At 39.0% G+C, this 27,500-nt stretch overlaps 3 protein-coding genes and 1 pseudogene across 4 annotated transcripts; 2 read left to right on the top strand and 2 right to left on the bottom strand.

Moving 5' to 3' along the window:
• The first annotated feature begins 1,041 nt into the window (after window positions 1–1,041).
• On the top strand, window positions 1,042–5,837 carry LOC116258496 (two-component response regulator ORR9-like). The gene is made up of 5 exons (XM_031635663.2): window positions 1,042–1,545; window positions 2,133–2,215; window positions 2,460–2,537; window positions 2,696–2,763; window positions 5,363–5,837. The coding sequence occupies exons 1-5, from the start codon at window positions 1,434–1,436 to the stop codon at window positions 5,553–5,555; spliced, it is 534 nt and encodes a 177-aa protein (XP_031491523.1). The 5' UTR covers window positions 1,042–1,433; the 3' UTR covers window positions 5,556–5,837.
• A 185-nt stretch (window positions 5,838–6,022) lies between these two features.
• Window positions 6,023–9,235, bottom strand: LOC116259421 (probable 3-beta-hydroxysteroid-Delta(8),Delta(7)-isomerase; annotated as a pseudogene).
• Window positions 9,236–10,304: 1,069 nt separating this feature from the next.
• On the bottom strand, window positions 10,305–16,489 carry LOC116259015 (probable 3-beta-hydroxysteroid-Delta(8),Delta(7)-isomerase). Its single transcript, XM_031636597.2, has 4 exons — window positions 16,197–16,489; window positions 15,032–15,178; window positions 14,811–14,919; window positions 10,305–10,829 (listed from the first exon to the last, which is right to left on the bottom strand). Exons 1-4 carry the CDS (start codon window positions 16,345–16,347, stop codon window positions 10,574–10,576), a joined length of 663 nt encoding a protein of 220 aa, XP_031492457.1. The 5' UTR covers window positions 16,348–16,489; the 3' UTR covers window positions 10,305–10,573.
• A 3,240-nt stretch (window positions 16,490–19,729) lies between these two features.
• LOC116259399 (alternative NAD(P)H-ubiquinone oxidoreductase C1, chloroplastic/mitochondrial) lies at window positions 19,730–26,533 on the top strand. 2 transcript variants are annotated; one of them, XM_031637194.2, is made up of 11 exons: window positions 19,730–20,069; window positions 20,828–20,979; window positions 21,370–21,465; window positions 23,237–23,303; window positions 23,384–23,567; window positions 23,828–23,921; window positions 24,287–24,502; window positions 25,267–25,659; window positions 25,748–25,824; window positions 26,167–26,270; window positions 26,366–26,533. In XM_031637194.2, the coding sequence occupies exons 1-11, from the start codon at window positions 20,021–20,023 to the stop codon at window positions 26,497–26,499; spliced, it is 1,566 nt and encodes a 521-aa protein (XP_031493054.1). In that variant the 5' UTR covers window positions 19,730–20,020; the 3' UTR covers window positions 26,500–26,533. The 2 variants fall into 2 exon arrangements, with proteins under 2 accessions (XP_031493054.1, XP_031493053.1); XM_031637193.2 differs by having other exon boundaries at window positions 19,732–20,069; window positions 20,828–21,030.
• The last annotated feature ends 967 nt before the right edge of the window (window positions 26,534–27,500 follow it).

Here is a 27,500-nt window from a genome sequence, read left to right as displayed (position 1 = left end):
GAAGCATTGTAGCTGTCTGTTTCTTGATTCTCTAAGTTCTTCATGCCAAGAGATTTACAGTCCCCTTTGGCAGTAAGCAATTTAAAAACAACTTGTGGTAGTTGCCTCTCAAATGAACCTAAAAGAAAGAGACGCGATGCACGAAACCAATTCGATATAGCAGCCCTACCAATTGATTTCCTTATCGTCTTTTTCGTAGAAAGCTCAAGGGAGCTTGTATGTCATACGTAAAGAATCGATCAAGCTTTTATTGATGGTCAACCGAGAGTGAGCTGCCTAGAAATTTTACAGCAAAGGGACGCATTGCCTTGGCAAATCCAAAACGACCAGCACTCTCGGTGATTTCCCCGTCATTGGAGGAAAATAAACTTCAAAGACACGGTAGGCGGTGTTGCACCGGTAGGGCCGGCGACTGTCCCTCCCCTACAAACGCTTGCGCCACGATGTGTTGACAAAGAAGGCCTCCTTTTGAGAACTTGGTACTCTAAATCGTGGACAAAGTTCTCGGTAACTTTCTTCCGGACCGATGTACAGTCACGGCTAGGGTAGGTGAGCGGGAGGACGGGCTCGGCTAGCTAGCTCCGGTTGAGGGTACCTTCAAGGGGATGGATAACACAGTAACAGGAGATACCATGACCCAACTTTACGGAAAATCCAGTGCAGTTTTGTGGCAGCAGGGAAAATGGTTCCCTGTTAAGCAGAACATCCAAGGCCGTTATGCTACAAAACCTGCCATACCTGTGCTTCAAAGATTCTGGATTTGGATTTCAAAGCTGTGCAGGTCCCACTCGGGAAATGGGTGTTAGAGATAGAGAGAGAGGGAGGGAGGCCTGAGAATTGCAGCAGTACATTATGAGCAGGAATAGTGTCCAAGGTACGTCTCTGTCCAAAGGTACCTATAACCTGGAATGACTCTGGCTCTTGTCATATAGGACATCACGTAATCACAGGAAAATATAAAAACTCACTTGACAATGCACATGCGTTCCTCTTGTTTTCAAAGCCTCGCTCAAGATTCTGATGAAGGGCGCCTCAGAAATTTTGCCACGACATAAGGGCCAACATGTCTCCCTCACTTCCATGTTCACTTTTCTAAACTTTAAGATACGTCAATAGATGTTGAAGGGCAGCAAAAGAAGGAGGTGAAGAGAGGAAGCGAGAAAAGAGAAAAGCAAGGGCTGAAGAGACCATCAATCGCTGTACTGCGCGGTAAGAGAATATCTGAGGAGATCGAGCAGCATTGCTTGCCACCTACTCAAACCCATCATTTCTTTTCCGGAAAAAAAAAATTGCAGAAAAGGAAGCATTAGAAATACCCAGGTCCCATACCCTCTCGCCCTTCATGCAGTACTCGCATAAACCTCGCTCGGGAAGATAATTCGAAGAGCGGAAGAGAGGAGAGGAGGAAGGAGGGAGGAGCAGAAGTCGTCTCGATGGATAAGCAACAGGGTTCCTGCGATACCCATTTTCATGTTCTGGCAGTAGATGATAGTTTGGTTGATAGGAAAATCTTGGAGAGACTCCTCAGAGTTTCTTCGTATCAAGGTACTGGTTCTTCTATGGCTCTACTTTTGAGTCGGGAGAGAGAGGGAGATCATTTTTGGCACCTCCTACTTGGTTTTTTATCATGGCGGATGCTAATCCGATTGTAGATGATATTTCTATTTGTGTTTTTGGCAATTCTTGGATATTCGTGCGTCTCTTCTATTACCAACCTACCAAGAACTGCTTGTGTATAGAGCCGATATATGCATAGAGCGTAGCTGGAGAGGCTTCCAACCTTTCTTCTCAGAGTTAAAACATGCTTGGTTTTTGTTTGCTGCCCAATCTGAAAGACGTCTTTAAATATGCCAGTTGCTGACCTGAAGACGTGATATGTATTTCATTTAAAACTAGAAGATAATTCATCCTAGTGAGCTGAAGCTAGTTATTCGGCAGTTAAATTGGTCTGTTCTATTTTTCGATGGATAAATAGTTGTCTCTTCCATCGAACGAGTTGTTGCAAATTTTCCTTTTTTCTAATTTATGTAAATTCGCCACCTGTTCTAGTCATTAGTGGAAGCTCTCAACTAAGGTCTTTAGATGCCAATAATACCGCCTTCTTCCTGAAAGTGATTATTGTTGGTGTTCAGTTACCAGTGTGGAATCCGGAAGTAAGGCTTTGGAATTTCTGGGTTTGATGGATGACATGGATTCTTCTTCACGCCGAAGACAGGTACGAGAGTTTCTCTCTTTGAACAGAACAAATACTTGAATAAGAAAAATGTGGACCGTGAAATTTGCTTTTGCATGCAAGGAATGTTTTCCTATGGAATGCATATATGAGCTCTTCAATATAATCGATGGATGCTCTTTAAAAGAATGGAAAAAAAAAATGTTCCCGTACATGAACTTATCACTGACACGGGTGTTGAAGGCAACTCAAATTTCAAAAAAGTGACGATTTTTTCCAAATGCAGGACATGAAAGTAAATCTAATAATCACAGACTACTGTATGCCTGGCATGAGCGGCTATGAATTACTCAAGAGAATCAAGGTAAAAGCTTAAGTAACCCATTTTTGCCTACATTTCCCTTTCTTTCCTTTCTGGTTTTTCGTCGCATCATGCTTCTGTCGATACAGATGTCAGATTGATCAGCTGCAAGTAGTATGACATTTACTTGATGATGTTCCCTTGGATGCTTAATTTCGTAGGAATCTTCCTGCAAGGACATCCCTGTCGTGGTTATGTCATCTGAGAATGTACCATCAAGAATCAGCAGGTAATTTTCCTCTCATTTTTCTCTCCACTTCATTTCATAGATAATCCGTGTAACAGTGACACGCCACAAGAGATTTTTTACCAGTTTCAATCAGGCACAACGTCAGGGAAAACCTCTGAAATGATTTTAATATATATTAAAAAAATGGGCAGGAAACAGACTAGGGAAAATTGAAGTGGCCTGAACTTGATAGAGCACATGGTAATATATATGTATCAGTATACTGACTGCATCTTTCTTTTGTTCCACGAAGAAGCTGTTGAAGGAAGCGTTGCTATTCCTTCATAAAGACGACCGCTGCTTGATTCGTGGGCCATTAATGGTTGGTCTACTGTAATAGTATCGATTATGTGTTTGGGAATCAAATTCTTCTCCCTATGTCCTAAAGTCCTCCTCCTCAGTGATGCAACTCCACCCCGTTGTTTGTATCAACGGACGGTTGAGACTGTTCGAAGGGACACTGGCGTGCCATGGCCCTGTATTAGAAGACCGAGCACCGGTGACTGTTGGAGATTCTGATCCTGTTCCCTACAGGTTTACCATGTGAATACTGGCCGGTTTCCGGATTGACAAGTTCCTTGGAGATCCTCTTGTCCCTTAGGTCAAGTCCATTCCTTGAAAGAGGGTCGTACTGTGTCTAGTTTACAGCTTGGTCTTGGTTTGGGCAGATCGTAGTTAACCCTTGAAAGGCGCGCTGGTTAGACAAGGATCTGTTCACGTTTCTAACGTCATTCCAGAGGGAGAAAAATATTCTAGTGTTGAGGTTAATAATCGACTAGAAAACTGATATTTTCCTCTCTCAAGATTCTTCCCTGTATTCGTTCAATACAAAGTGTGTTGTTCAGTAAATAAGCATTGATTGATACAGCTAATTCAACTATTTTGATGGGCTTCATCCCAAGGGACGGGGTAAGGGAAGGGGGGCTGCAGGAGCCATATCTCCTCTCACATTTTGGAAAAGAAAAAAAAAATTATACTTATATTTTTTCTAAAATTTTTTACTTTGACCTATGTAACAATTTTGAAAATACTATTCGTCTCCTCCTCCAGAAAAAAAAAAAAAAAAAAAAGAAGAAGAAGCTCCGGCCCAAAGTTAAGTGCTGCTCATGTAAATGTGTGCTCTTATGTTCAGTTTTGGTAGCGCTTTGTTAATTGTAACTAGTTTATAGAGTGTACGGAGGGTTCATTTCAGGGCTATGGGTGATTTCATGATTTCTCATTAAATTCCTACGTTTTAACTTATTTTTATCTTAATTCACTTGTATGGATGTGTGGCATTAATAAAAAGTCCCGTGCTGACCAACATGCAAAGAAATTTCATAAGGTTTCAAGAAAATCAACTGTTATAAAGAGTAGAAGAGAAGTTTATAAACAGTTGCGAACTTTTTGCCTTTTTTACTTAACTGCTTTATGTTTTCAAGATGTAAATAACTGCATAAAGTTGTAAATCATTCACAGGCAACATTAAAGTATTTAGAAAGACTACTTTACCTCTAATCCTGCAAACAACATTTTTTTTGTGATCTCTCTCTCTCTCTCTCTCTCTCTCTCTCTATATATATATATATATATATATATATATATATATATATATATATATATATGAGACCACTGATTTGTCTCTACCATTATACTGAACACTTGAAAAGGGAAAATGGAGAGTTTATAAATACATAAAAAGTTCAGAATCATCTTGCAAATGAAAACTTTAGAAAACCATGCTCATATTTTGAAGTGGCAATAAAAATATGCATCCAGGTATGAATATGCTTACGTTTGACTTCCTGATATATGAAAAAAATTCAAAAATGAGTGTGCTGTTGGCCTATTTGCAAAACTTAGGTATCGTGAATTTTTCATTATAGAAATGTCCAGTTTTGGTAATTGTGGAAACGTTCAAACATTGAACAAACATTATCGAACTCGGTCCGCGTGCCTAGTTGGAGACCATGTGGACTACATTTATAGGCTAAAGTTTGGTTAGGGACTTGAAGCATCGAAATTCATGGGGCCTTTTTAAATGGTCGTTCGATCTTTCACTGTATTTCTACTTCACAAATTGCTGATTCCAAATTCTCTGTTTCTTTTGTTTTTCCTGTTCCATAGTGGATCTTCATTTTTCTCTAATTTCATCATGCTATTTAGGTCCAAGCCCAAATTGGTATCCATATTTCATCATGTTTTGTGTGCATAAAATTTTGTGATTGTTGGAGACTTTGATCAGAAGAAGATTGTATTCTTGCAACGCGTGTTCATGGAACACAAGTTTCAAGAACATCACGATTTTGTTCTGCAACTATAATGGTATTGTTGGATTTAAGAACTTTCAGAATTACACCATCTTTACTGGAACAAGAACATGGAGTTTAAAGAACATGATGTTCTCTCACCAAATGCCCTTTTAAAGTTGAGCGAGCGAGGCACTCTGCTTCACCATGCTAGGATGTGAACAAGGATTGACTGAGTGTCACAGACAATTCAAGAACACGAGCATTTATGTTCATTGATCATGACTGTTGGTTTAGTGCATTATATTATGCTCTCTTCTTTAGCTTTTTAAGCCATTGATCATGACTGTTGGTTTACATATTCCTGACAGGTGCTTGGAAGGTGGAGCGGAAGAATTCCTGTTAAAACCTGTGCGGTTGTCCGATATGGAGAAGCTTCATCCTCATCTTCTGAAGTCCCAACAATTCATCGACAACAAAAGTAAGAAATCAAGGAAAAGAAAGGCCATTTCTCCTGAGCCCGTAGAAAGGAGCACTAAAACTCGAGGGCTAAGAGTTGCGTGAAAGATTTAATTTATTATCAGAATTTTGTTTTGTTTAGTGCTAAAAGAGAGAAAGCATATGTGGGATTTGTTGGGATTCCACTCGGCGCCCTCTCTATTTGTTTGTACACATTAGTCTAGTCTTTTTGAGAGTAGCCAAAATTTATTTTATTTGTCTTTAGAGAACTGGAGCAGAGGCCTCTGTATTTTCTCAACCCAATTGGGACTGCATCTCATCATCATCTTGGGTTTGTTGCCATCCATCAGATTTGTGTAAATAGTTCTTAATTTCTTTGATGTTCAATGTACAGGAGTAGAAATTGTGGATTTCGGCCGAAAAGCATTGAAAATGTCCTCTCTTCCCTCCTTTTTCATGAGATTCTAAGATGGTTATGCCAGGTTGCAACTGCAGCAAACGCTTGACCTCCTTCAACCTGAAGGCATTAAGTTTGCCTCCTAGCCAAGAAGTAGATGAAGAAATTTGTTGGCAAAATGTTGATCTTCAACAAGAAAAAGAGTGCAGAAATAACTAGATCATGACTGCATCATCAACATGAGATGTTCAAATGCTTCTGTCTAGCAGTTGCAGTAAGAAAACAACAACACAGTTTCCTAGAAAACGAACGAACTTGTCCGATCAGGAGAAGAACATTGATGTGATTTCAAATACTTTTGGTCTTCGGCTGGGGATGTAGTGAGAGCGTTTTGTTCCAAGACCTGACTGTAATAAGCGGGGGTATCACAAGCCATGGGCTGTTCAGTCCCACGTAGTAAGCCCAGTAGTAGAATCGGCTGCTTGCAAAATTATCGCCATCTAAGAATGCCGTCAGGAAATACATGAGAGTTCCATAATTCTGCGCCGTGCAGGTTACCAACTGAAGTATGTCTCTCTATTCTTTCCTCATCGCCATGGCGTACCTGTGAATTTCATCAAATCAGCACCTTGATTATTGATGGGGCAACAGGACAGAAGCCAATTGCAACTGATGCACCAAACGTCATAAGTTTTTAGCTTTTCTAGAAAATACAGACAGAAACCTAATGGATTTAAAGTTTGTACTGGCAGATTCCAACTTGATACCTTCAAGTTGAAGCTTCCGAGCTCGAAATTTCAACTGTGGCCTAATTAATTTGCCGATCCGTCCGCCTGGTTCTAGCTTACATTGGAAACAATTTCTGATGGTCGGAAATTGAAGAGCATTTTTGCTTTGAGATGCCCAACATCCTGTTAGATCACGGAACCCATTTGACCCTTGATTCAAGGAATCCCAACCTATCTCCTAATAATTTTGGTTTTTAACCTCAATAGTAAAAACCAAGACAACCATCTATTTAATAACTTTTTTTATAAACTCTTGAAAATTCCTCACAAGTTTTAAAACGAGTGTCACAAATTTCACTAATTATTATACTCAAACAAAGTATAGTGAAGATCATTTATAATCCCGTTGCAAGATTTTTGGGGATATATATAAGGTATTGTATGGACAGGGCAGGGGCAGAGGGAGGAGAGGGCCCGCCTAGGCCATGGTTCCACCCTGACCAATGAAAAAAAAAAGTTTGCATTAAAAAAAATAATTTTTTTTAATTAAGTTATGTATTTTTTGGATTTGAATTCAATTTGTCTTTACCCGAATCCAAAGGGTAGACTGTCGGCTCGCCTCTAAAGAAAATTCTAGCTCCGTTCTTGAGACAGGAGTAACTATATACTCGAAACGAGTATGTAATCTGGTTGCTGGGTTTTGGCGCACCCTACAAGAATACTAATAGATCTTATTACCTGCTATCGAGCATAGATTTGGGAAGATTGAACCATTGAACCGCTCATTCACAAAAGCAAATTAATAAGGTTATACTTGGTGTACGCATATGGTACTGTTTTAGAAGGCTGCGATTTCATGGCACAGGAATCTTACACAGAAAGAAGGCTGGCTGGTCCTGCAAGCACAGCAGTTATTCCCTCCAAAGCCACCACTGCGCAGTTTCTCGCAGGATACCTTGAGTCACTTTTACTGTATTCCTTCCCTGCAGACTGCAGTTGTTTTTCAGAGGAGATCAGAAGGGGAGAGGAAGGATCAAAGATATATTCCGGTGTAGTCAACTCGAGATTCATTTCAACAGTACAATCATGGGGAGCTCATGAAGGTGGTACTAATAGTGGTGCAATGGAAATAAGAGTCATGAGAGAAACTCACATGCATCGGACAGGTAAGTGGGGGGCATCTTCTTGTAGTAGTCTGGCGTGAACGCGAAATATCCTTCCATGATGATATGCGTCTATCCCGTAAACGCCCACCAGCACATGATCCCTCTCTCAGCCCTTGAGAGCCTGGGGCTCCGACCTGCGGCAAAGGAAACACAATGAAGAAAATTCTTGAATATATTATGTAAGATTGACATATAATTGATATTGTTCTAAAATTTTTGCACACCCAAATAAATATTTGGGACAGTCAAGGATGCCCTTAAGAGAATGTTTGATAAGAATATTGTGTTATTGCAAACTTGCAACGCATGTTCTCATAACACATAATCTGAAAATACATGGTTTTTTGTTTAAAAAAACATGATGTGGTTATGGAGATATTGTTTCAAATTCTAACAAGTAAAAGACGGACACAATCGCTCTATATTTTCTTAAACAAAAACACATACAAACCAAAGGAACATGCGTTCAATTGTTAATCTAGAACACCTTTTAACCAGACGCCATTTTAAGTCGAATTAGAATCGAAGCAGGCATGAGATCCACTGTTAACTCGAATCCGGTGCCGTCCTCCACCAGTCGATCGTGAGTTGAGCTTTGGAAAAGGTATGGTCATGCAGAGCTAGACGTCTACGCGTCACTAAAGACGAGCGTTGACATTGTTCCTGTCATTCACCGGGTAACCTGATCCCTCCCTGTTCGCCAGCAGCTAGCCTCCTGACTATGCAGGTAGAAGAGTCATTACGTGAGCAAGCGGGTCGAGTTCGACGGTGATCCGCTGCATACCAGTCAGATCTTCACCCACTTGGCATGCATCTCGTGTGTTCTCTGTATGCGAATCTGGTTGAGGAGACAGAGAAGTTACTCTCTGAGAGGCTTGCACAGGTTTGCAAGCCTGAAAATCTTACTCCCCACCGACATCGGCGTGGGTTAACTCCTACTGGGCGTTCTATCAGAATCAGGCGACCAACATTAATTTTCGACTAAGCGCGCGCCATGCACACTGGTTGTTGGAGGAGGAGGCGAAGGGTCGGCTTCCCGGCCACTCGACTGTTTTATTGCTTTTAAACTCCGCGACTGTCCGGATTTTCTCAATTCGGGAGTTTCGTACGAAAAAACGACAGCGACAGTTCGTATATATATATATATATAGGCATGGATTTTTCAAAAATTTAGGTTATATGTTGGACTTTTTTAGAAGTTATTTACAATGTGTAAAAGGATGCACAATCAGGGCGGGAGAACGTCCATGGTAGGAAAAATAAATAAAAAAACACACCAGAGCGAGAGGGTGAGCATACTGGAGAGAGCCCAAACGAGGAGGACGACAAGAAAGGAGAATCCACCGTAAACGCCGAGAATGAGGGAGTAAGGGAGGGAGATGGGGACGTAGCCAGGGAGTTTCATCTCCCTCGGCACGTATGGGTGGTCCGACGCCAGGCCATACATCCTTCCTTTTCCTTTTTAACTCTCGATCACCCTCCCTCTTCTTCTCTCTCTCCCCACTGTCTTTCTCTCTTTCTTCTTGCTACGGCACTCCCTCTGTGGTCCTCTCTTCAATTAAAGGGCAGGAAGGGAAGGGACCATCGATCACAATAAAGAGGATGAGCTCAAGAATGAAGCAGCGGATCGGGGTCTGCAAGTGGCTACGACGGCATTTACTCGCGCACATGTTCGGTCAGTTACAGTACCTACGCCTGTTCATTCGCTCAGAAGGGCAACATGTCTTTCTGCCCCACATGCTTCCATAGCTGCTACTGTTGCTGATCTTTACCGTTTTCAATATTAACTTGGAACAAGGGTGGGAATCTGATTACCTCAGATTTCAGATTCATAGACTTCATGAGGCATGCTTTTCATTAATGTGGCAAAAAATCTATACTGAAGCTCATTCTTTATCAAACTAAAGACTTTAAAGTGATGCATAAGATATCCACATTTGAAATTCTCATCCTATTTTTTGCAATGGCAAAAGATCTGATATAAATTCAAAGGGAGAGGTCGAATTTTAAATTCATGAATCTGAACTGCTGATGATCTTGAATGCAAGTAGATGAAAGGTAATCAAATCAATGCTCCCTTAAGTGAATTCAATTTAATCTTGCATTTTTCTACGTCGGTCATTCCGTCCAATCAGCTCTGCGAGGAAATCAAGATTTATAAACTGCAGTTTATGATCTTTAACGGCTTGACAAAGAAAAAGAAATCAGAAAGCATTAGACGACACATCTAGCTTACGAGTCTAAAGGTAAGTCCTCCATCAACTGCAAAAAGTCTACTAACCGGTCTCCTGCTGATGTTCGTGTTTTTACTGCCTAACTGCACCTTTCTTGTCTGAAATAAATAAACAACAATTCAACATTTTACTTTTTTCCTTTCTGGATAAAGCAGATCTCTTGTAAGATGATCTGTTTGTGCATCATATCGCTTCAACCCTGCCTCAATCATCTTTTACAGATATGTAGATACTTTATTTATTCAATAATCCCTGCCAAAAAAGTGCATCAAGTTAACAGCCACGAAAAAAGGTAACCATTCCGATTTCTACCTGCTAAAAGAAAAAAAAAAGAAGAAATACTTCAGTTTTCTTTATTGGAATAAAATGGAGACCAACTTCAAAAGATTTTCTTGTGCACCTTGTGCAGCCACAGGCAATTCACTAGGAATGTCATTCTTAACGCTTACAAAGCAAATAAGAGGAACGTCATTGTTAACGATTACAAACCAAATAAGAGTACCAGGCCTGCTCAGGAAGAATTAGAAAAGTACAGCTACCACAGATAAATCAATGTTTTGACAATGATTAAGTTTCAAAGCATAACAATTAGACTAAATCAGATCCTCTTGCTCTTTTGCTGGACTTGAACTGCAGTTATTTTCCTCCAACACCTCCCGGCAATCAGAATGGGTATCACAATCCAGAAGCTGTTTGCTACCACATAGTACGCCCAGTAGTAAAATGCATTAGAGGCAAAATTGTCGCCCTCCAACAATGCGGTAATGTAGTAGACAAGAACTCCGTACAGCTGACCCAGGCAGACTGAAAACTGAAGTATATAACTGTACGATTTCTTTGTGGCTATAGCATACCTGCAAAGTCTCCAAATGACTGTTATTAATGGCTGAAACAATACAAAAAAAAAGGCTGGTAGCAGGTATTAATGCCATACAAACAGAAAGCATTTCAGAAGTCTATAGATCGAATTCTCTATTTTCTTTAATTATTAGATTCCTGTTGTGCATATTCTGGATAAATTCACCAGAATGCAGTAAAAAAGTAGTCATTCTATGCAGTCCTACTTCAAGTTGAAGGTTAATCCATAAAGAAATACCTGTCCATCGTAAATTTATAAGGGCTGCGGCCATAGCAAGAACTATAACATTCCACCTGGATAATGCATGTTAAGGCAAAAGCTATTATCACTGCCTGAAATGAAGCTAATAACATGGGGGTGCCAATTATTTGAGCATCATATGGTATCGATCACATGTTTGTGCTCAATAATCTGTCCTACAGCCACTATATTACATGGTAAAGCATTAGCAATCTATGTTCATACACTTAGTCGGTAAGTAGGTCTAAGCTCATGTAAGTCTTTGTAATTTATTGGCAGTGGTGCCCTTATAGAATCCACTTCATCCTGATACTCATCTTACACTGATAGTGATAGTCAATATCATGCTCCAAAATTTAGAAACATAATGAAAATTCTCATTTAATGCAATGTCCAACTGACTTCATTGTAAAATACATTGATAAACCCTAAAAAGAAATTGCTATTACATCAATACTGAAAAATAAAGAAAGTCTACATATTGCAAGTAACAAATCCATCACAAGTTTAACATTGATTATTAATTCAATAAGCATTTCCCTAGCAGCTAAGCACATCCTGCTGTCCAAAACCCAAAAGGGCTAGAGAAGCATGTCTCCATTAAGAGGTATACATGAATATAGTGCATAAGTAAGTTCGATAAATTAAAAAATGTCTTTTTCGAAAAAATGTGAAAAAGCTGTTTAAAACTTTAAAATTTAGAAACATAATGAAAATTCTCATTTATTGCAATGTCCAAGTGACTTGATTGTAAAATAAATTGATAAATCCTAGAAAAAAAATGCCTATTACATCTTAATAATACTGACAAATCAGGAAAGACTACATATTGCAAGTAACAAATCCATCACAAGTTTAACATTGATTATCAATTCAACAAGCATTACCCTTGCAGCTAGCCACATCCTGCTGTCAAAAACCCAAAAGGGCTAGAGAAGCATGTCTTCATTAAGAGGTATACATGAATATAGCGCATAAGTAGATTCAATAAATTAAACAATGCCTACGACAGTGCCACAAAAAACACGTTTCCACAAAAAAAAAAAGGGATAAACTAAATTTCTGTTTAAAACTAAAAACGTGTTTTTTGAAAAAAAAAAAAGTTAAAAACTAACACTTTTTTCATTTTTTTTATTTTTAATGCCAAATAGTTTTTTTTCATTTTCTCTTTTTTTATTTGTTGCAAATCTACTTATTTTTTGATGTTTGTGTTATTAATTCCTCACTTATTTTATTTTTCCCCAATTTTTAGTCTTTTTAATTTTTAAAAATTTACCATATATATATTTTTTCAAGCTCACCATATTACAATGTTATCTGTATCGTACGATACACACCGTATAGGCTCCTGTATCATAAGTGTATCACCCGTATCGTACGATACAAGGAAAAATGCAAAAAAGGGGCCCAACAGCCCTTTTTTCATTATGTTTTAAAGTTGAACACTCCTCTCTCTCTCTCTCTTCTTGTTTCTAAAGACTCGAAGAGACGTGGGGAAGAGATTTTGCCCATTTTCATCAAAAATCACTGAGGATTCATCGATTTGAGAGAGATCATCGTTGAATCATGAAAGATGATAACTATATGTTTTGAACTTATGAATTGTGATGTAATCTAAGCCCTAAGACTCTAAGTCCTTAAGATTCTATAAAATTTTCAAGTTTAAAATTGTGATGGATGCTTATTATGTTATTTTGAATTTCTGATTTCTTATTTTTTAATGTGTTGTTGGCACACATGAATTTTCCTTATGTATGATAATTTTTTTTATATTGAATACATTTTTCTTGATTTTTTGTTTATTTTTTTGGATTTTTTATAATTTTTTAATTTTTTTAAATTAAAAATTAATTTTATGATACAGTACGCTACATTTACGATACGTTACGATACAGCGTAAAGGTCAGCCTAACCGATACGCATTACGCTACACCTTTTACAACATTGCCATATTAATTATTATACCCAAGAAAAACCTCACCGTTTAAAACTCCAAAATATTCTTTGCGACTATGACCTATGATAAGTTAATAACTGTAAAGCATTAACATGAAGCAATATAGAACATGGAGCAATGGCACAGCGGATTCTCCACCATGGAACATGATTGCTTAAGATCCTAATAGACAATGAACCTGCAGCGTGGGTCTACCATGTTGTGATCCAAAAGTGTCTCAACAACCCCTCTCAAGATATAAATGGACTATAGAAACTCATGATTAGTGTGTTATTTCAATTTTCATATACCAATATCCACCTTCATTAATGCCTTTGCTAGCACTTAGCAGTTCATCACCTGATATCCTATAAAGTGTAAATGATTTGCCTTCCCACACACACAGAGACTCCTGAATTCAATATGTTCTATTTTATGATGTTAAAGCAGATTTGGGGACATTACAACTTTGTACCTGTTATCTGAACATAAGACTAAAATTCTTTACCATGTAACAGTTGCCCTACATGACTTCTCCGCTTGATCTAGATACAATTCTTCACCCATACTGCTGCCAAATATAAAGTCAGTTCTACATAGCTTCAACACCTTGCTATAGTCCATTTAGAGTCAGAATCAGTAACTGTCCTCATTCTTTTGTCTGGTCTTTGTGTGTTTGTATTCTACTTTGTAATTATGGTCACAGCAGATTCATATTCACCTTTCAAGTTAATAAGAAATTAAAGAGTCCAATGCCTATCTTAAGAGGGCAGTATAGGCATGGGATAGAGGTATAAACAAGAAAGAGCACAGAATCCACATGGCATTGGAGCCAAAATGGAGGCAAGCACTGTTAAATGCCAAGCTGCAGATCTTCTTTGATCTCCTTGTCCTCCCATCTTCTAATCCTCACTTACATCATGCCACTAATCTCTTCCATTTTACTTGGAAAAGAAATCCTTTTTGCACTACCTACTAAGGGCCTCTTCTATTTTTTGTCAATTCTGCAACCCCTTTTAATATTTCTTATTCAACAAGTTTTCCCAACAACTTAGGTTTTTTTTTTTAAAGAGTGGCCTCAACACCTGAGAATCTCAAAGGGGTTTGCAGGCAAAACTTCTCTTAATTCTCCACCATCAAATATTTAGGTTCGGACATGGGAACAGAAATTGCAACTAGCACCTGCTAATATCTAGGTGATATCAGCAAGTTATGTCAGACACCAAGCATCAGTTTTATTGAAAAAGGAAAAATAAAAAAATGAACATCAAATTGATTCCTCTACCTAGCGATGCAGAAAAAATAAAAAAAATAAGAAAAAGGATACGAAAAACAAAATAACCCTATACAAATAAAGCCATGACTCAAGGAGTAAATTGGTGATCCTCTGTTTTGCATCCATTGCTTCAGAAGTAAGAAGAACTCATGGCATGGTATCCATAATCACAAATCCTAACTTTTCCGCTTGGAAAAAGGAATAATAGTAAGCCATGACATATATTACTGCTACACTCTTACAGAAAAATGTTGCACATGAGATAATTATTCAAAGTTAGTATAATAAAACAAACTCAAATCTTATCGAAACAATACAATGGGGAAGCTATATAATCCTCATGCATTCCAATGTGCTTCTGAAATTGTGGAACAAAAATTATAAGACATTATCTGTGTGACTAGTTGCTTGCTATACATTACTGGCCAAGCTGATGTAGGCAAGGCCATGAATTGTCACGAACATAGATTACCAGCTCATAGCTGCAAGGAACTATAAGACGCAGTAGGAAGATAAAATCATACACTGCAAGAAGGCTGGCTGGTCCCTCAAGGACAGCAGTGATTCCTTCGACAGAAACAACTCCTGCATCTCTAGCGGCGTATCTTGAATCACCTTTGCTGTATTCTTTCCCTAAAATTAATTAGTTGTCCATAATTAGAGAACAAGATCTATTTTCATCTAATTTCAGTCTTCATCAAAGTCATCGAAAGAAAGAAAGAGGGATGGAAGCAATGAATCCTACAAACTTCAGCAAAGTAAAATGGAGTATCCTTCTTGTAGAAGTCTGGTGAGAAAACAAAATATCCCTCTATGACGATATGTGTTAGACCCGTAAATGCCCACCAGCACATGAGGATCCGATCAACTTTTGTTATCTTCGAGCAACAACCTAGCATTCAAAAGAATAAGGAAAAGGAAAACAATGAGTACAGATTCATTGACTAGGGATGGCGAGACAGAACACTAGTGTCCAACCCAAATATTTTCATCCATGGGTGTTTTATAGTTGATGATTAAATCTTCAATACTTCACCAAAAGATGCACACAAAAAATCATCTATGACAAGCCAGATATCGTGTTCAGTTGACAAACAAAGACAACTTAAACTGCATTGTATCCTGCAGCAGCGAAGAGACGTCAAAGGCCGGGCCTTTGACTAGCACTCAAGAAGCTTACTGGCGAGGCATCTGCCATTCAGCACAAGGAAAAAGTAGGAGGCCCATAGAGAGCTGCAGTTGGCTGCCCTTTATCCAAAGCAGGAAACCAGAAGTGATGCAAATGAACTGAACAAATCAAACATCAAACTTTCAAAAAGTCGCGACCGAAGACAAAATAACGAACTTTCCATATTAGGTTTCAGGGTCCGAAAGTCGAACGTGCAACCTCCAGATGAAAGAGAACCACTTATCACTCAGCACTTGAAAGGAAATATGAGTTAATTTTACAGCCTAGACTGTGAGAACGTGATTAGAGTGCATAAAATTCAAGGAGCCGAAAATGCGACGGTATAACTCGTACACATGGCCGAAAAAGGAAAAAAAGGCCCCCTTTGCGAAAGTTCATTCCTTCTCAACCATCGTTAGTAAAAGCACCTCTAGAAGCGCCATTTAGGAACCAAGAAAAACGAACAGCAATGCAGCATTTTAGCAAGTGGCTTTAACTTGACAACTACATGCATGTTAAAGAACCATGAACGAACAACACAAACAGAGTTTGTGGGTTCAAATCCCATTCTTGAAAAGCAAACACCAAAATTTTAAAAGTTAAGAGCATCCGCATCCTGAAACGCAGTTGACCCACAAGATTCCACAACCCTCTTGTAGCAGAAACCATATTGGAACATACAGTGCTAAATTAACAAGCGAATGGACAGAAATTGATGAGCATGAAGAGGAAGAAGAAGTACCAGAGGCGATCCAGACGAGGGCCACCACAAAGAAGGAAGCGGCACCGTAAACTCCAAGGATGGTGGACTGGGAAAGGACGACGGGAACATAGCCCGGCAGCTGCAGATCCTGCGGCACGTATGGATGAGGATGCACCACCGCCCCCGACATGCTTGATGCTTCCCCTTTCTCCGCCTCTCTCTCTCTCTCTCTCTCTGTGTGTGTGTGTCACTTTATGGGAAGAGAACCACCACCACAGCCAGGGGCAGCACCAGTCTCTTCTTTAGGTCAATTCGTTTGCCGTACTGCCTTCGCTCACGATGCGAATCGTAACACAAACGTACCCAGATTTTCACATAAAAATGAAAAAGCAACTCTTTCGGTTGCGATTTTGATATAAAATTTTATTTTTTAGAAAGTTTTTGAGACTTGGATCTTGTGTTTGAGTGACACGTCTAAACCATACTTTTCTATGAATTTTGTACGACATAGGCACATAAAGAATTAGTAGCTGAATTAAATGCTATTGTTGGACCAATAATAACAAGGACCAAATGATATTGAAGTCGGTGCATGAACCACCTGGAGAATTGTTGGCCAGAATTTTCAATCAAATCACCATCGAAATTATTTTGATAAGGAGCTGACATAGATTTTTTTTATGGGGGACTAATCATATAATTAACAAATATTCAATCGGCTATGAGAGAGTGACCCGAGTGTCTTGAAGTTGTCCTTTATAACTTAACCTACTAATTTAAACTTTCAATCATTAATTTAAGCTTTCACATAATGGGTTCAGCTGGAGTTTGGTGTGGCGGTACGTGTATCTAGATCTAGGTCTAGCCCCACCCTAATAGAAGATTTCAAGGGCTGGTGTAGGAGTGGCTCACACCAGCCCACACAGTAGTTGGGCCAGCCCACGTTACCAATTGAATACATACGCCTCCTAGCCATGTGGCCAGCCAATTGCTAGAGACACTGACACAACTAGTTAGAAGGCAGATTTTGAAGTTGTTAGTCTTTTCTTCTTTCCCACAAGAGGTCTGGCAACTGTCCTCGTATATATGAATAATTCTATGACTCGGATTTAAGATTGATGTTGTACCACTCTAACATACACATCTATTCTGGATAGTCCAAATGCCCCAAATTGTGGTGCTGAAGTAGATTCCCCTTTTGAACCCACCAGAGAACTATTTCTTCAATTCGAATCTGATATTCTGTTCAGGCAAATGATGTCTGCGGAACTAAGCTCTAGTTGTCAACTAGAACTCCTTCGCACCAATATGCACTTGAAGAAAATATGCTCTATGTTCTCCTCATCATATTGAGGACAACTAAACTATAGCACCAATTCACCAGGTTGATGAGTCTCTTTTGTCAGCTTCCCAGTGAATCTGATTTTATCAGCTGAAGGCGTTATATGTAAGGCCATTCAATACCCTCTCGCCTAAGAAATTGAAAGAAGTTAGGGAGCAGGATCGAATCAGAATCTAATACTTCTTTAATGGACAAACGAAGCCACTACTCGCACCAGGCGACTTCCTCATCCTGGAGAACATTGGCTGGACACAACACTGCCCAGTTATCATACCAAAAACTGATTTTACCACTTCTGATTTTCCATCTAAATTCTTTCTCAGTTCTTTCACTGTCTCCCTGAATATGCAAGTCTTTTCTTTTTGGGAGAAACAGTCCAAAAACTCTTTTGTATGTGCTTTTTAGCCATTATCTCTATCTGCCACCTACTATGATGGCATACTTGAATGGCTAACTTAGTTATCTCTGCAAAAGCTTCCATGCAAGTTCTGCATTTTAATTTGGGCTTGTACACTTGTTCCAAGTGATATAATGGGTCTTTTTGGCTTGGTCTCTCTCACCCAAGAGAAGCCCTGCCATGCATTGATTAAGTTTGGAAATTACCGTGGGTGGAAGAAGGAAAACACTACTTCAAAATTCAATGATTTACATGTATTTAATAAGACACAGGCGAGTTGCAAAAGACGACAACTTAGATTTCCATGTTGCGAAGCATTTCTCCATTTTAGACACCAGAGGTTCGCATAAGAATTGGACAAGCGGTCACCGGTGAATAGGAGGAGCCCCAAGTAAATTGCAGGAAGTAGAGCAGTCGACCACCCAAGGATGTCCAAGATCAACTGGTTGCAACAGGCCTCCATATTGGAAGAAAAGATTGTTGATTTGTCCCTATTCACCTTAAGCCTTGCACAAGCTTCAAGATGTCCTGGACTAGGAGAGCTTCGAATCGCTTCCAAAGACCTGGATTGAAAATCAGAACATCATTGGCATAATAAGAGACAATAGGAGGGCAAGTGCCGACCCGGAGAAATAACATCATATTTATTTTGCCCATTCTTAGAAAGGAGTTACATGCTCCCAGTGATCAAGAAGGAAGCCAGAAAACCATCTCACCCAAGAGCAATATCAACTTTGGATGAGAATACAACCTCTTGCATCTCCTCGACAGATAATATATTAATATGGAAAGGAGAACAAGGTTTTCGTGGCTCCTGACTAGCGGCCCTGATCACCACTACCTTCAACTGATACCAACAAATGGATGGAGAAGTTCTCATAAATAGATCAAATAACAACGACATCATTCGTCATACCGGTATCTCCAGGCATTCCTTGAATCCGATTCTTAAGTATGCATCTCTTGTGTTTTCCTCCTATCTAGTAAAGGTGAAAGAGTTCCAAGGCTTCACCAAGTATGCAACTGAATGCTCGCCTCCTTGAGGTTTTTGGGGTGCCTGTTGCTAACGCTGTTATGTTATGCCTCCTGGAGAAGGATGATTCTCCACCTCCACCTCCACCTCCACCAAATGCTTGAATTTATTGTCATTCAAACCATTGTTACTTGCAACGACACCTTTTTCAGGCATAATCAATTTGGCTCCTCCTCCAGTTGCCGATCGTTTTGTGTATCTGGGTTCAGTACAGCAAGATAACTGGTATGCATTTGGACATCTATCTGGTGTGTGGGAGTTGTACTCCACACCATCGGCGGAAGCAATGAGTGGCATGCATTTGAACATGACTGGTGCTGTTTATTGGCTTTTAGAAATAGGTGGTATCCGCCAAATTTGCAACTAAATAAAGAACATTTTTCTCTATTGATCATTCGAAAGTTTTGCTCAAATCGTATAGAAATTTGTTTGGAGAAGGTGTTCTCTCTCACGCACTTGCAGATGCCTACAATCTAGGACAGTGATCAGAGTACGGGTATCCGAACAAGTATTCTTTCATATTGAACATGATAAGGTTTTCCTTCGCTATCGTGCTTTGAGCCATTCACCGTGGAGAACGCAGTATTTATTAAGTTAATCACTCCAAAATTACATTTGATTTGAAGGGATAGCGAAAAGACTTGTCTCTATTTGGTTATTCAGAAAAGTTTTCCTCATTTGGGGCTTGAGGCGAGGGCACTTAAAAGAATTTTAGGAACATGAAGCTTATTATTTGATTTAACATCAAGATTTCGGTCTTCAAGAATTTTTTTCCTCGATTCGCAGTGTAACGTGGAGTCCAATGGCAGCGGGGCTGGTTCTTTCAGCACTTTCCCGGATCGCCTACACTGTGGGAAGGAAACTGGTGTCCGAGCTCACAGTACGTGATCCAGAAAGTGGGGAGTCACACCGGAGTCGAGATTGTGTGTGAGATATGTGATTTGCAGTTGGTGGCAGGGGGCCAAACACGCCATCATCTCCCTCTTCACCTCTCGCCGGCGGTTGAGCCCAACCTTCCGTTAGCCTCAAGGTAGATTCTCCACTTCCTCTTTCTCCTCTGCTCGGATACCCACTAGAGCAGTCTGCGGACAATGGAGTCCCTGGCGTTGGCGGCCTCCCTCTCCCTATTTCCTCTTAAACGTGAGTCTCTTCCTTCTCTCTTTTTCTCCCCCTTTTTTCATGTTTCTCTCCCCTCTTTGAATTGTGATTGCAAGGATTCAGCCTTGCGGACATATCGAGAGCCACCGTGATGGCAGACCAACTTGCGCTTAGGTAGAAATTGTCTTTCTGGTTATGCCTTGATGGAGAGGGAGAAGGTAAATTAAATCATACAATTTGTTTTATCTACCGCTGCTTCCGACCCATATGGAGAATTCGGGTAAAAGATTAGTATCATATAACAGTATTGTGTGTTGTTACTAAAAAAAATTTTCATGCAGAACGACTTTTTCATTTATTAATGATGTTTTTTTTCCCTCGGGAAATAGATGTGTGGCTTCTCCGTTCACCAGTTTTGTGTTCTTTCCAAATTTCTTATCCCCGTTCTCAACGGGCTAATTAGTTTTCAGTTTTCTTTTTTCTTAACTTTTAGAAGAGAATTTTCTACTCGTGAATTTTTTAGCTAACTTTATGAAGACGAAATTGTTGTAGATTCATGTCCTGCTTTCATCACTTGATGGTCATCAAGCGGCAGCGTGTTTTCCCTCTGTTAACACAATTGCGTTTTTTCTTTTAATATTTCACGTCTTGAACTTGATATGCGTATCAGCGTCCCGTCCTTTCTTTTGGTTGACCCTTTCCAATTTAGTAATTCAACCTTTTATCCACATAAATATCCTTTGTATGTAGTCCAAAAAGAAACTAGACCTTCTGTATCCTCAATGCTTCCGTTGTTTCAGGGGGTGGAAACTACTTGGCCAAAATATTTATGAAGCCCGGCAATGGCCTTCGACCCGGCTTTATGGTAAACTCAGGACCTTCAAGAGGAAGCTTTTGCATTCTGAGTTCTACAACAAAAGAAGGCTTTGGAGGCTTTGGAGGGAGAAGACAGGTATCTGAAGGAGAAACAAGCACAAGTTCGTTTACTTGGCCAAAAAAACAGGTCATTAATTTTTATGAATTTTAAGTAAGAAGGTTATTTAGCAATTGTTATGTGCATGATATGATATATACGTATATATGTTTATATATGTGTGCCCTTGTATTTAGCGTATGTTATATGTAAATCGCATGCACTTCTTTTACTAGAAGCAGTTCATTTGTTCGAATATTATACTTGTGATGTCACCACGAGTCAGAAATGTAACCAACTTTATGGAGAACCAACATCAAGCATAACTGTAAGAATGATTGTATTTGGAACCTTTATTTCTTGCAATATGACAAGGTTTCACAGAGGAGATACCAGTTTTTTGCGTCCTCATATATTCCTGCAATGCAGAGCCCACGAATATGTATACTAGGTGGAGGATTTGGAGGACTCTACACTGCTCTGAGACTGGAATCTTTGGAATGGCCACCTGAGAAAAAGCCGCAGGTATGATTTCTCTACTCTCTGGCCAGCTCTCTACACGGGCTGGGCAGCTTTGGAACAATAATAATTGTTACTTGCAATGTTGTAAAAAGCATATCGTAAGCCATATCAGTCTGGCCAATAGATATGCTGTATCGTAAAGTATTGTAGTGTATTGTATGCGTATTGTAATTTTTTTTAATTCAAAAAATAAGAAAAAATATAAAATGTGGTTTTTTTATAAAAAAAACATGTTATACATAATGACATGCTTATTATAGGCATGAAGTTACTTCACAAACATTAATAAGTCATAAACTCATATAGTAACATAGCATGATCTAAGACATCAAGAAACATAATTTATAACATGATCTACATAATAAGTCATAATTAAGTCATAAGATCAATAACACGTCAAAAAGCAAGTTTTACATACATTATACATCACATAAGAAGACAAAATTGTCCAATTTGAATGCAAATAACAAATGAAAACAGCTACATTCATAATCTTTATCATCTCCATTCTCATTTTCATCTTTCATAGAAGATATAAGCCCAATTTTTCTAAACAAGAATCAGCCACCCATGCACAAATCTGCCCTTAAGACGATTTCATGGTGAAACCAATTATTTTTCTTTTTCAAAATTGCCACAACCTCCCCATCCTTCAACTCTTAGATATGTTCAGAAATGAAGAGAGAGCTGAGTTTTGAAAATTATTTTGAAAAGGAGGTTTCTAATTCACTATTTTCCAAAATAGACATAAATCGTACGACACAGGCTATGTATTGCACCGTGCGATACGCATACAATACACTACCTATTTGCAATACGGGTGGTGTATCGTATCATAAAATAAAAAAGCAAAGATACATATCGTACAATGCATACAACACTGGTTACTTGGTTGTTACTTATTGCTATTGAATCTTGCAGTGTTGCACCTCCTTTCCTATAATGGTTGTTTCTTTTGTTTAGTTCAAGGTGTTCTTGTATCAAGTGCAAAAATATTATTTACTACTATTCCCTCATGACAGGATCTAGATATATGTCTTAGACTCTTCGCAGCTCTTTGTTGCAATTTTGGAATTTGCTTGCTTTCATGAACTTGCAGACAGGTCATATATTTATGTAAATGAAACTTTACTATGTGGAAGATTTTTGTGGGTTTGGTTTGAGAAGTAGTGGCTTAGTTGAACATGTAAAATTGACAAACTAAATGTGAAAAGTTGCACATTAAACAATCCTTTAGTGTTGTTGCCATATTTTAAGCAAAATTTCCGTTTCACAATTTTAAATTTCTTACCAGCATGTATAGAAAAGTCGCTAAATAAGATGTTTGAAGGTAAATGAATATCCCAGACATGGTTGTGATTCCATAAGCAATTAGTTTCTAACTTTCTAATAATACTTTTATGGACCAGGTAGGCCTTTTAAAGTATCTTCTCTCATTTTCAATTATGCAAATGTGAATAATATATATGTGTTCTGCAACTTAATGTGCTCAGTTGTTATGTGCTGTCATATGATGCATACTGGTTCTTCTGTTTTGCTCAGTTTTGATGTTTTATGGTTTTCTTGGCTAGTGACTGCATCCTGAGTTGCATTCTTAGAAAAATTGGTCATCTATTATATCAGGCATTTGATTTTCTTTTTTCTTTTCAGCTTTGTCTTTTTTTGTTGGTTTTTATTTTCATGAATTACTTAACAAAATGTTTTGCCACTGGAATACTATCTCTTAAGATTGCCTACAATTTTAGATTTAATTTTTTTCATTTTTCTGATATAGGTGCTTCTTGTAGATCAATCCGAACGTTTTGTCTTCAAACCAATGTTGTATGAACTTTTGACAGGAGGTATTGACCAAGTATTCTGAATAAGCGTGGAGCTTTATATATTCTTATTTTTGCAACATTTTGGTCTCTTATGGTTGCAGAAGTTGATGAATGGGAAATAGCACCCCGTTTCTCAGAATTGCTATCTGGCACCAGTATACAGTTTTTTCAAGATAGAGTGAAAGAAGTATTCCCCTGTGATAGTTATAGAAATAGTGGACCAACTCAACTACTCAGTGGTGGAAAAGTGCATCTTGAAAGTGGAATTGAGGTTGAGTACGACTGGTAAGCTTGCCATCTATATTGACAATATTGAGATGGGCTTTTGTTACCTTTTTCTTCTTACACATTGTGTTCTATGTTTTTGCAAAAAAAGTTCATTCGATGGAAGTTCTGTATGTTTGCAAAAACATTTTTTCAATTAAAGTTCTGCATGCACTAGTATTAGGAGGTTAAGGTAGTTCATTTCATATTTCTTCCCTCCATTGCTTTTGGTGTTTGTCCCTTGTGAACAATATGGCTGATGTTTTCAATTGGACAGCCAGGTTGGTTCTAGCTTTGGGAGCTCAAACTAAACTGGATCTTGTACCTGGTGCATCTGAGTTTGCACTACCTTTTTCAACATTGGAAGATGCACAAGTAAGGAATCTCTCTCAGTTTTCATTTTGAAGTATTCTACATTTTATGTTTTGATTCTGAGGAAAAATAAAATAATTATATTTGAGTTGGAAGCAGTTTCCAAAACTAATAAACACACAAATACACATACAAAAAGGTTAGATTGTTATCCTCTTTGATTCACTGTTAAGAGCAAAATATCACATGGGTACAATGCAGATAGTTAGCACAATGTGCATATTGCATACCCGTTTTTGTATTTTCTTTCAGACAACATTTGGCTCATGTATGCTTATGTTTTTGTCCGCTAGGACATTTAAGTGGTTTTCCAATATTCTCGTAGAGTTATCTCGACAGCCTCTAATATCACTGTCTAAATGATATAGAGAGTGGAGCAAAAACTACGAATGCTGGAAAGAGGGAGATTTTGTAAAGATCCTTCTTTGATACAAGTGGCTGTTGTTGGGTGTGGGTACTCTGGAGTTGAGTTGGCTGCAACAATTTCTGAAAGGTTGCAGGAAAGAGGAAGAGTCAAAGCAATCAATGTTGGGACAACCATCTGTCCATCTGCTCCCTCAGGGAATCGTGAAGCTGCTTTGAAGGTAAAACTTAAGTCTTGTGGCATGCGGTTATGTTTGATCTGTTGACCTGATTCCTGATGGTTGCATCACTATTTCATGCACATGTTTCATCTTCTGTAGTATGGTTTCACCATGGTTAATGTCTCTTGTTGTCAGGGTCTGCCTATACCATCTTGGTTATCAATTCCAATTATGATAATGTGTTTCATACTTTATGCTTTCCCCCATTTGTACATCTGAACATTGAAAGGGTTGAGGTTCTTTTAGGTGATGATCCCTAAGGGGTCGTTTGGCAACAAGGACACTTGGGGAGTGTCAAATGAATCTGCCTCAAATATGGGGGCGGTTTGTTGGGGCACTTTCATGGAACATTTGTATTCCATGAAACCACCCCAATATCTGGGGCAGATTCATTGGACACTCCCCAAGTGTGTTTCTTACCAAACGACCTCTAATGTGAATCCGCCTGGAACTTTGGAGGATTGATCCATTGTTCTTGTTGAATTCTCTTCTATGCTTGAGGATATGTATTACTTCCGCTGTTCAAATCTCATTTCAGACCTACCTGTTTTCCTCTTTTGACCTTTCAGAATATGGTTAAACCAATCCAATTCAAGCATGTGATCTCTCATTTAAGATGGTGCAACTCTTAACTGGTTCACCCATCTTATTGTAGCTGTCACTTTTCCTCTAGATTACCCACTTCAAAATGTTCTTTTTCTCTTTTCCTTGATTTAATACATTAGTGTGAAAGAAACTCTAAGGCCTAGAATATACACTTGCAGGTTCTTTCGTCCAGGAATGTTGAGCTGTTTTTAGGGTACTACGTTAGCTGCATAAAAAAGATTGACAAAATTGAAAATTCTCATGATAGTGAAGTAGGTGATGTAAACAACCAGCGTGAGGCATTCAAGAAGTTTATTCTGGAACTGCTACCTGCTGAAAGAAGCTTGCAGAGTCAAAGCTTGGAAGTAGATCTGGTACTTTGGACAGTGGGTTCTAGGCCATTACTTCCTTTGGTTGGTCCTAACAATAGTGGCCTGTTTCCTGCAAATTCTGGTGGGCAAGCAGAAATTGATGATACCTTGAGAGTGAAGGGTCATCCACGTATATTTGCCATTGGTGATTCTGCTGGCTTCAGGGACTCCTCTGGGAGGCGTGTTCCAGCTACCGCTCAGGTAAATTGTGCTATATTAAGTCATAGTTGAAGTATTTGGTTGCAGATGGATCAGTTTGTATTCTTATGATTTAACATCGATGCAACAGGTCGCAATTCAGCAGGCTGATTTTGCTGGCTGGAATCTTTGGGCTGCAATTAATGAGCGGCCTTTGTTGCCGTTCAGGTCTGCACCTTGATACGATAACATGAATTTTCTGTATGCTATAAAAAGCATATGCATAATGTGATCGTGCTTGCTCGAAACCAAGGACATTTTTTCCCTGTTTCTTCATGATATGTTTAATTGTTGCACCAAAAATAGTTACTCTCTGGACGGACCAACTTGTTGGACTAGCTTCCAAGTATGGTCTGATTTATCTACTTTATCCTTTCACTTGCGCAGTGCTCATGCATTAGCAGATGTCTATATATGGATGTCTCATTGCAACACTTGCACATACATGAATCAGAGAGAGAGAGAGAGAGTATAGTTAATGAAAGTTAACATTCTTTAGCTGTTTACCAGGCTTCAGAATTTGGGGGAGATGATGACTCTTGGAAAGTATGATGCGGCAATATCACCAAGTTTTGTAGATGGCCTTACTTTAGAGGGTAACCTGGGACATACTGGTAAGCATCGCATTCTTTGATCTGCTTATCTTGAAGTGCTTTATACCAGAAACCACGAAGTAGTTTTGAACCTTATTGCTGCGGATGTCCTGCAGCTAGAAAGGTGGCGTACTTGATGAGATTGCCGACGGACCAGCATCGGCTTAAGGTGGGATTCAGTTGGATTACCAAATCCGCTATAGATTCTATTGCATCACTTCAAAGTACCTTAGCAAATGTACTTTCATGACACATCAATAAAATAATGACTCCGTTCAATTTAACTCATTCGTTTCTTGGGATTGAAAAGTTCCCAACTTTTCTGTTTTTGCCTGATTCTTATCTGTCCTTATCATGGCGAGATGGATTAGAACCCTCCTCTAGGGATGTTAATCGTTCAGTTCGGATATAATTTAATATTCGTTTGGGTTTGATTTCAACTAGTTGGGTTCAATAAGAAAGTTCAGACCTGATAAGTAATCGGACGCGGATATGAAACAAGTTAATGGACTCCAAAAAATATTTGATTTCATGGGCATCAAAATCCGGTTACCTGTAGATATTCAGCTATGGTTTTACATGTCTTTTCTGTATTTGCATCTGAACCGATTGTGACCAAACTAGGGAAGATTCGGTTGTGGTATAGCGGTACCGGATTCCAGTTTGATCCGTGTTAATCTCTCTCTCTCTCTCTCTCGGGGGTCGTCACAAAAAAAAAAAGAAAAAAAAAAAGAAAAAAAAGAAAAAAAAGAGAAGTGGTGTGAGGCAAATGCTCAATGTAGAATGGGGTCGCACTCTTGCTTTGCTGGGCCCGGAGAAAGACAGGTGAACAAAATTCGACTGTGGAAAACTCGTTAAATGATTTTCCTAAAAGAAGAGGAAACGTAAGAAAAGTTTCTGTCTTCTGCACAAGGCATGGTCTGCCAAAGACCACCGTTCCAACATGCTTGTTCTGTGATACATAGTCCTCCAAAACTCAGACGCCCATTCTAAAATTAATGATGGCCTCCTTAATAAGCAGTTCCTTCTCCACACCCCCTATAGCAGCTTCATTCTCCAGCATATATGTCAACGATTACCTTCCAACCACAGTTTGGCATCCAATACCAGCCTTCCACTTGCTTCTTCAAAAACTTGGGTCGCCTCCATGGTCAGGGTTCTCCAAGTGTCGAGTTTGAACCCATTTCAGAACTCGTGTTAATTTGCATGCCGCTTCCAATAATAGTCATGGATTCCTCGCTGTCACTTTAG

This window comes from Nymphaea colorata, chromosome 8 (genome assembly GCF_008831285.2).
Source record: "Nymphaea colorata isolate Beijing-Zhang1983 chromosome 8, ASM883128v2, whole genome shotgun sequence".
NCBI classification, from domain to species: domain Eukaryota; kingdom Viridiplantae; phylum Streptophyta; class Magnoliopsida; order Nymphaeales; family Nymphaeaceae; genus Nymphaea; species Nymphaea colorata.
Note: the sequence above shows the minus strand (reverse complement) of the source record. Positions and strands in the feature narration are given on the sequence as shown.

What these genes read in the sequence shown, in the direction of transcription:
- LOC116259015 (XM_031636597.2), bottom strand. Translation starts at nt 16,347, where the DNA reads ATGTCGGGGGCGGTGGTGCATCCTCATCCATACGTGCCGCAGGATCTG. An exon ending in ATTTTACTTTGCTGAAGTTT is followed by an intron (nt 14,920 to 15,031) that starts GTAGGATTCATT and finishes AATTAATTTTAG; the next exon opens with GGAAAGAATACAGCAAAGGT. An exon ending in CCAGCCAGCCTTCTTGCAGT is followed by an intron (nt 10,830 to 14,810) that starts GTATGATTTTAT and finishes GAGACTTTGCAG; the next exon opens with GTATGCTATAGCCACAAAGA.
- LOC116259399 (XM_031637193.2), top strand. Translation starts at nt 20,021, where the DNA reads ATGGAGTCCCTGGCGTTGGCGGCCTCCCTCTCCCTATTTCCTCTTAAA. An exon ending in ATTGAGGTTGAGTACGACTG is followed by an intron (nt 23,568 to 23,827) that starts GTAAGCTTGCCA and finishes TTGGACAGCCAG; the next exon opens with GTTGGTTCTAGCTTTGGGAG. An exon ending in GGGTAACCTGGGACATACTG is followed by an intron (nt 26,271 to 26,365) that starts GTAAGCATCGCA and finishes GATGTCCTGCAG; the next exon opens with CTAGAAAGGTGGCGTACTTG.
- LOC116258496 (XM_031635663.2), top strand. Translation starts at nt 1,434, where the DNA reads ATGGATAAGCAACAGGGTTCCTGCGATACCCATTTTCATGTTCTGGCA. An exon ending in CAGAGTTTCTTCGTATCAAG is followed by an intron (nt 1,546 to 2,132) that starts GTACTGGTTCTT and finishes GTTGGTGTTCAG; the next exon opens with TTACCAGTGTGGAATCCGGA. An exon ending in AATTACTCAAGAGAATCAAG is followed by an intron (nt 2,538 to 2,695) that starts GTAAAAGCTTAA and finishes TTAATTTCGTAG; the next exon opens with GAATCTTCCTGCAAGGACAT.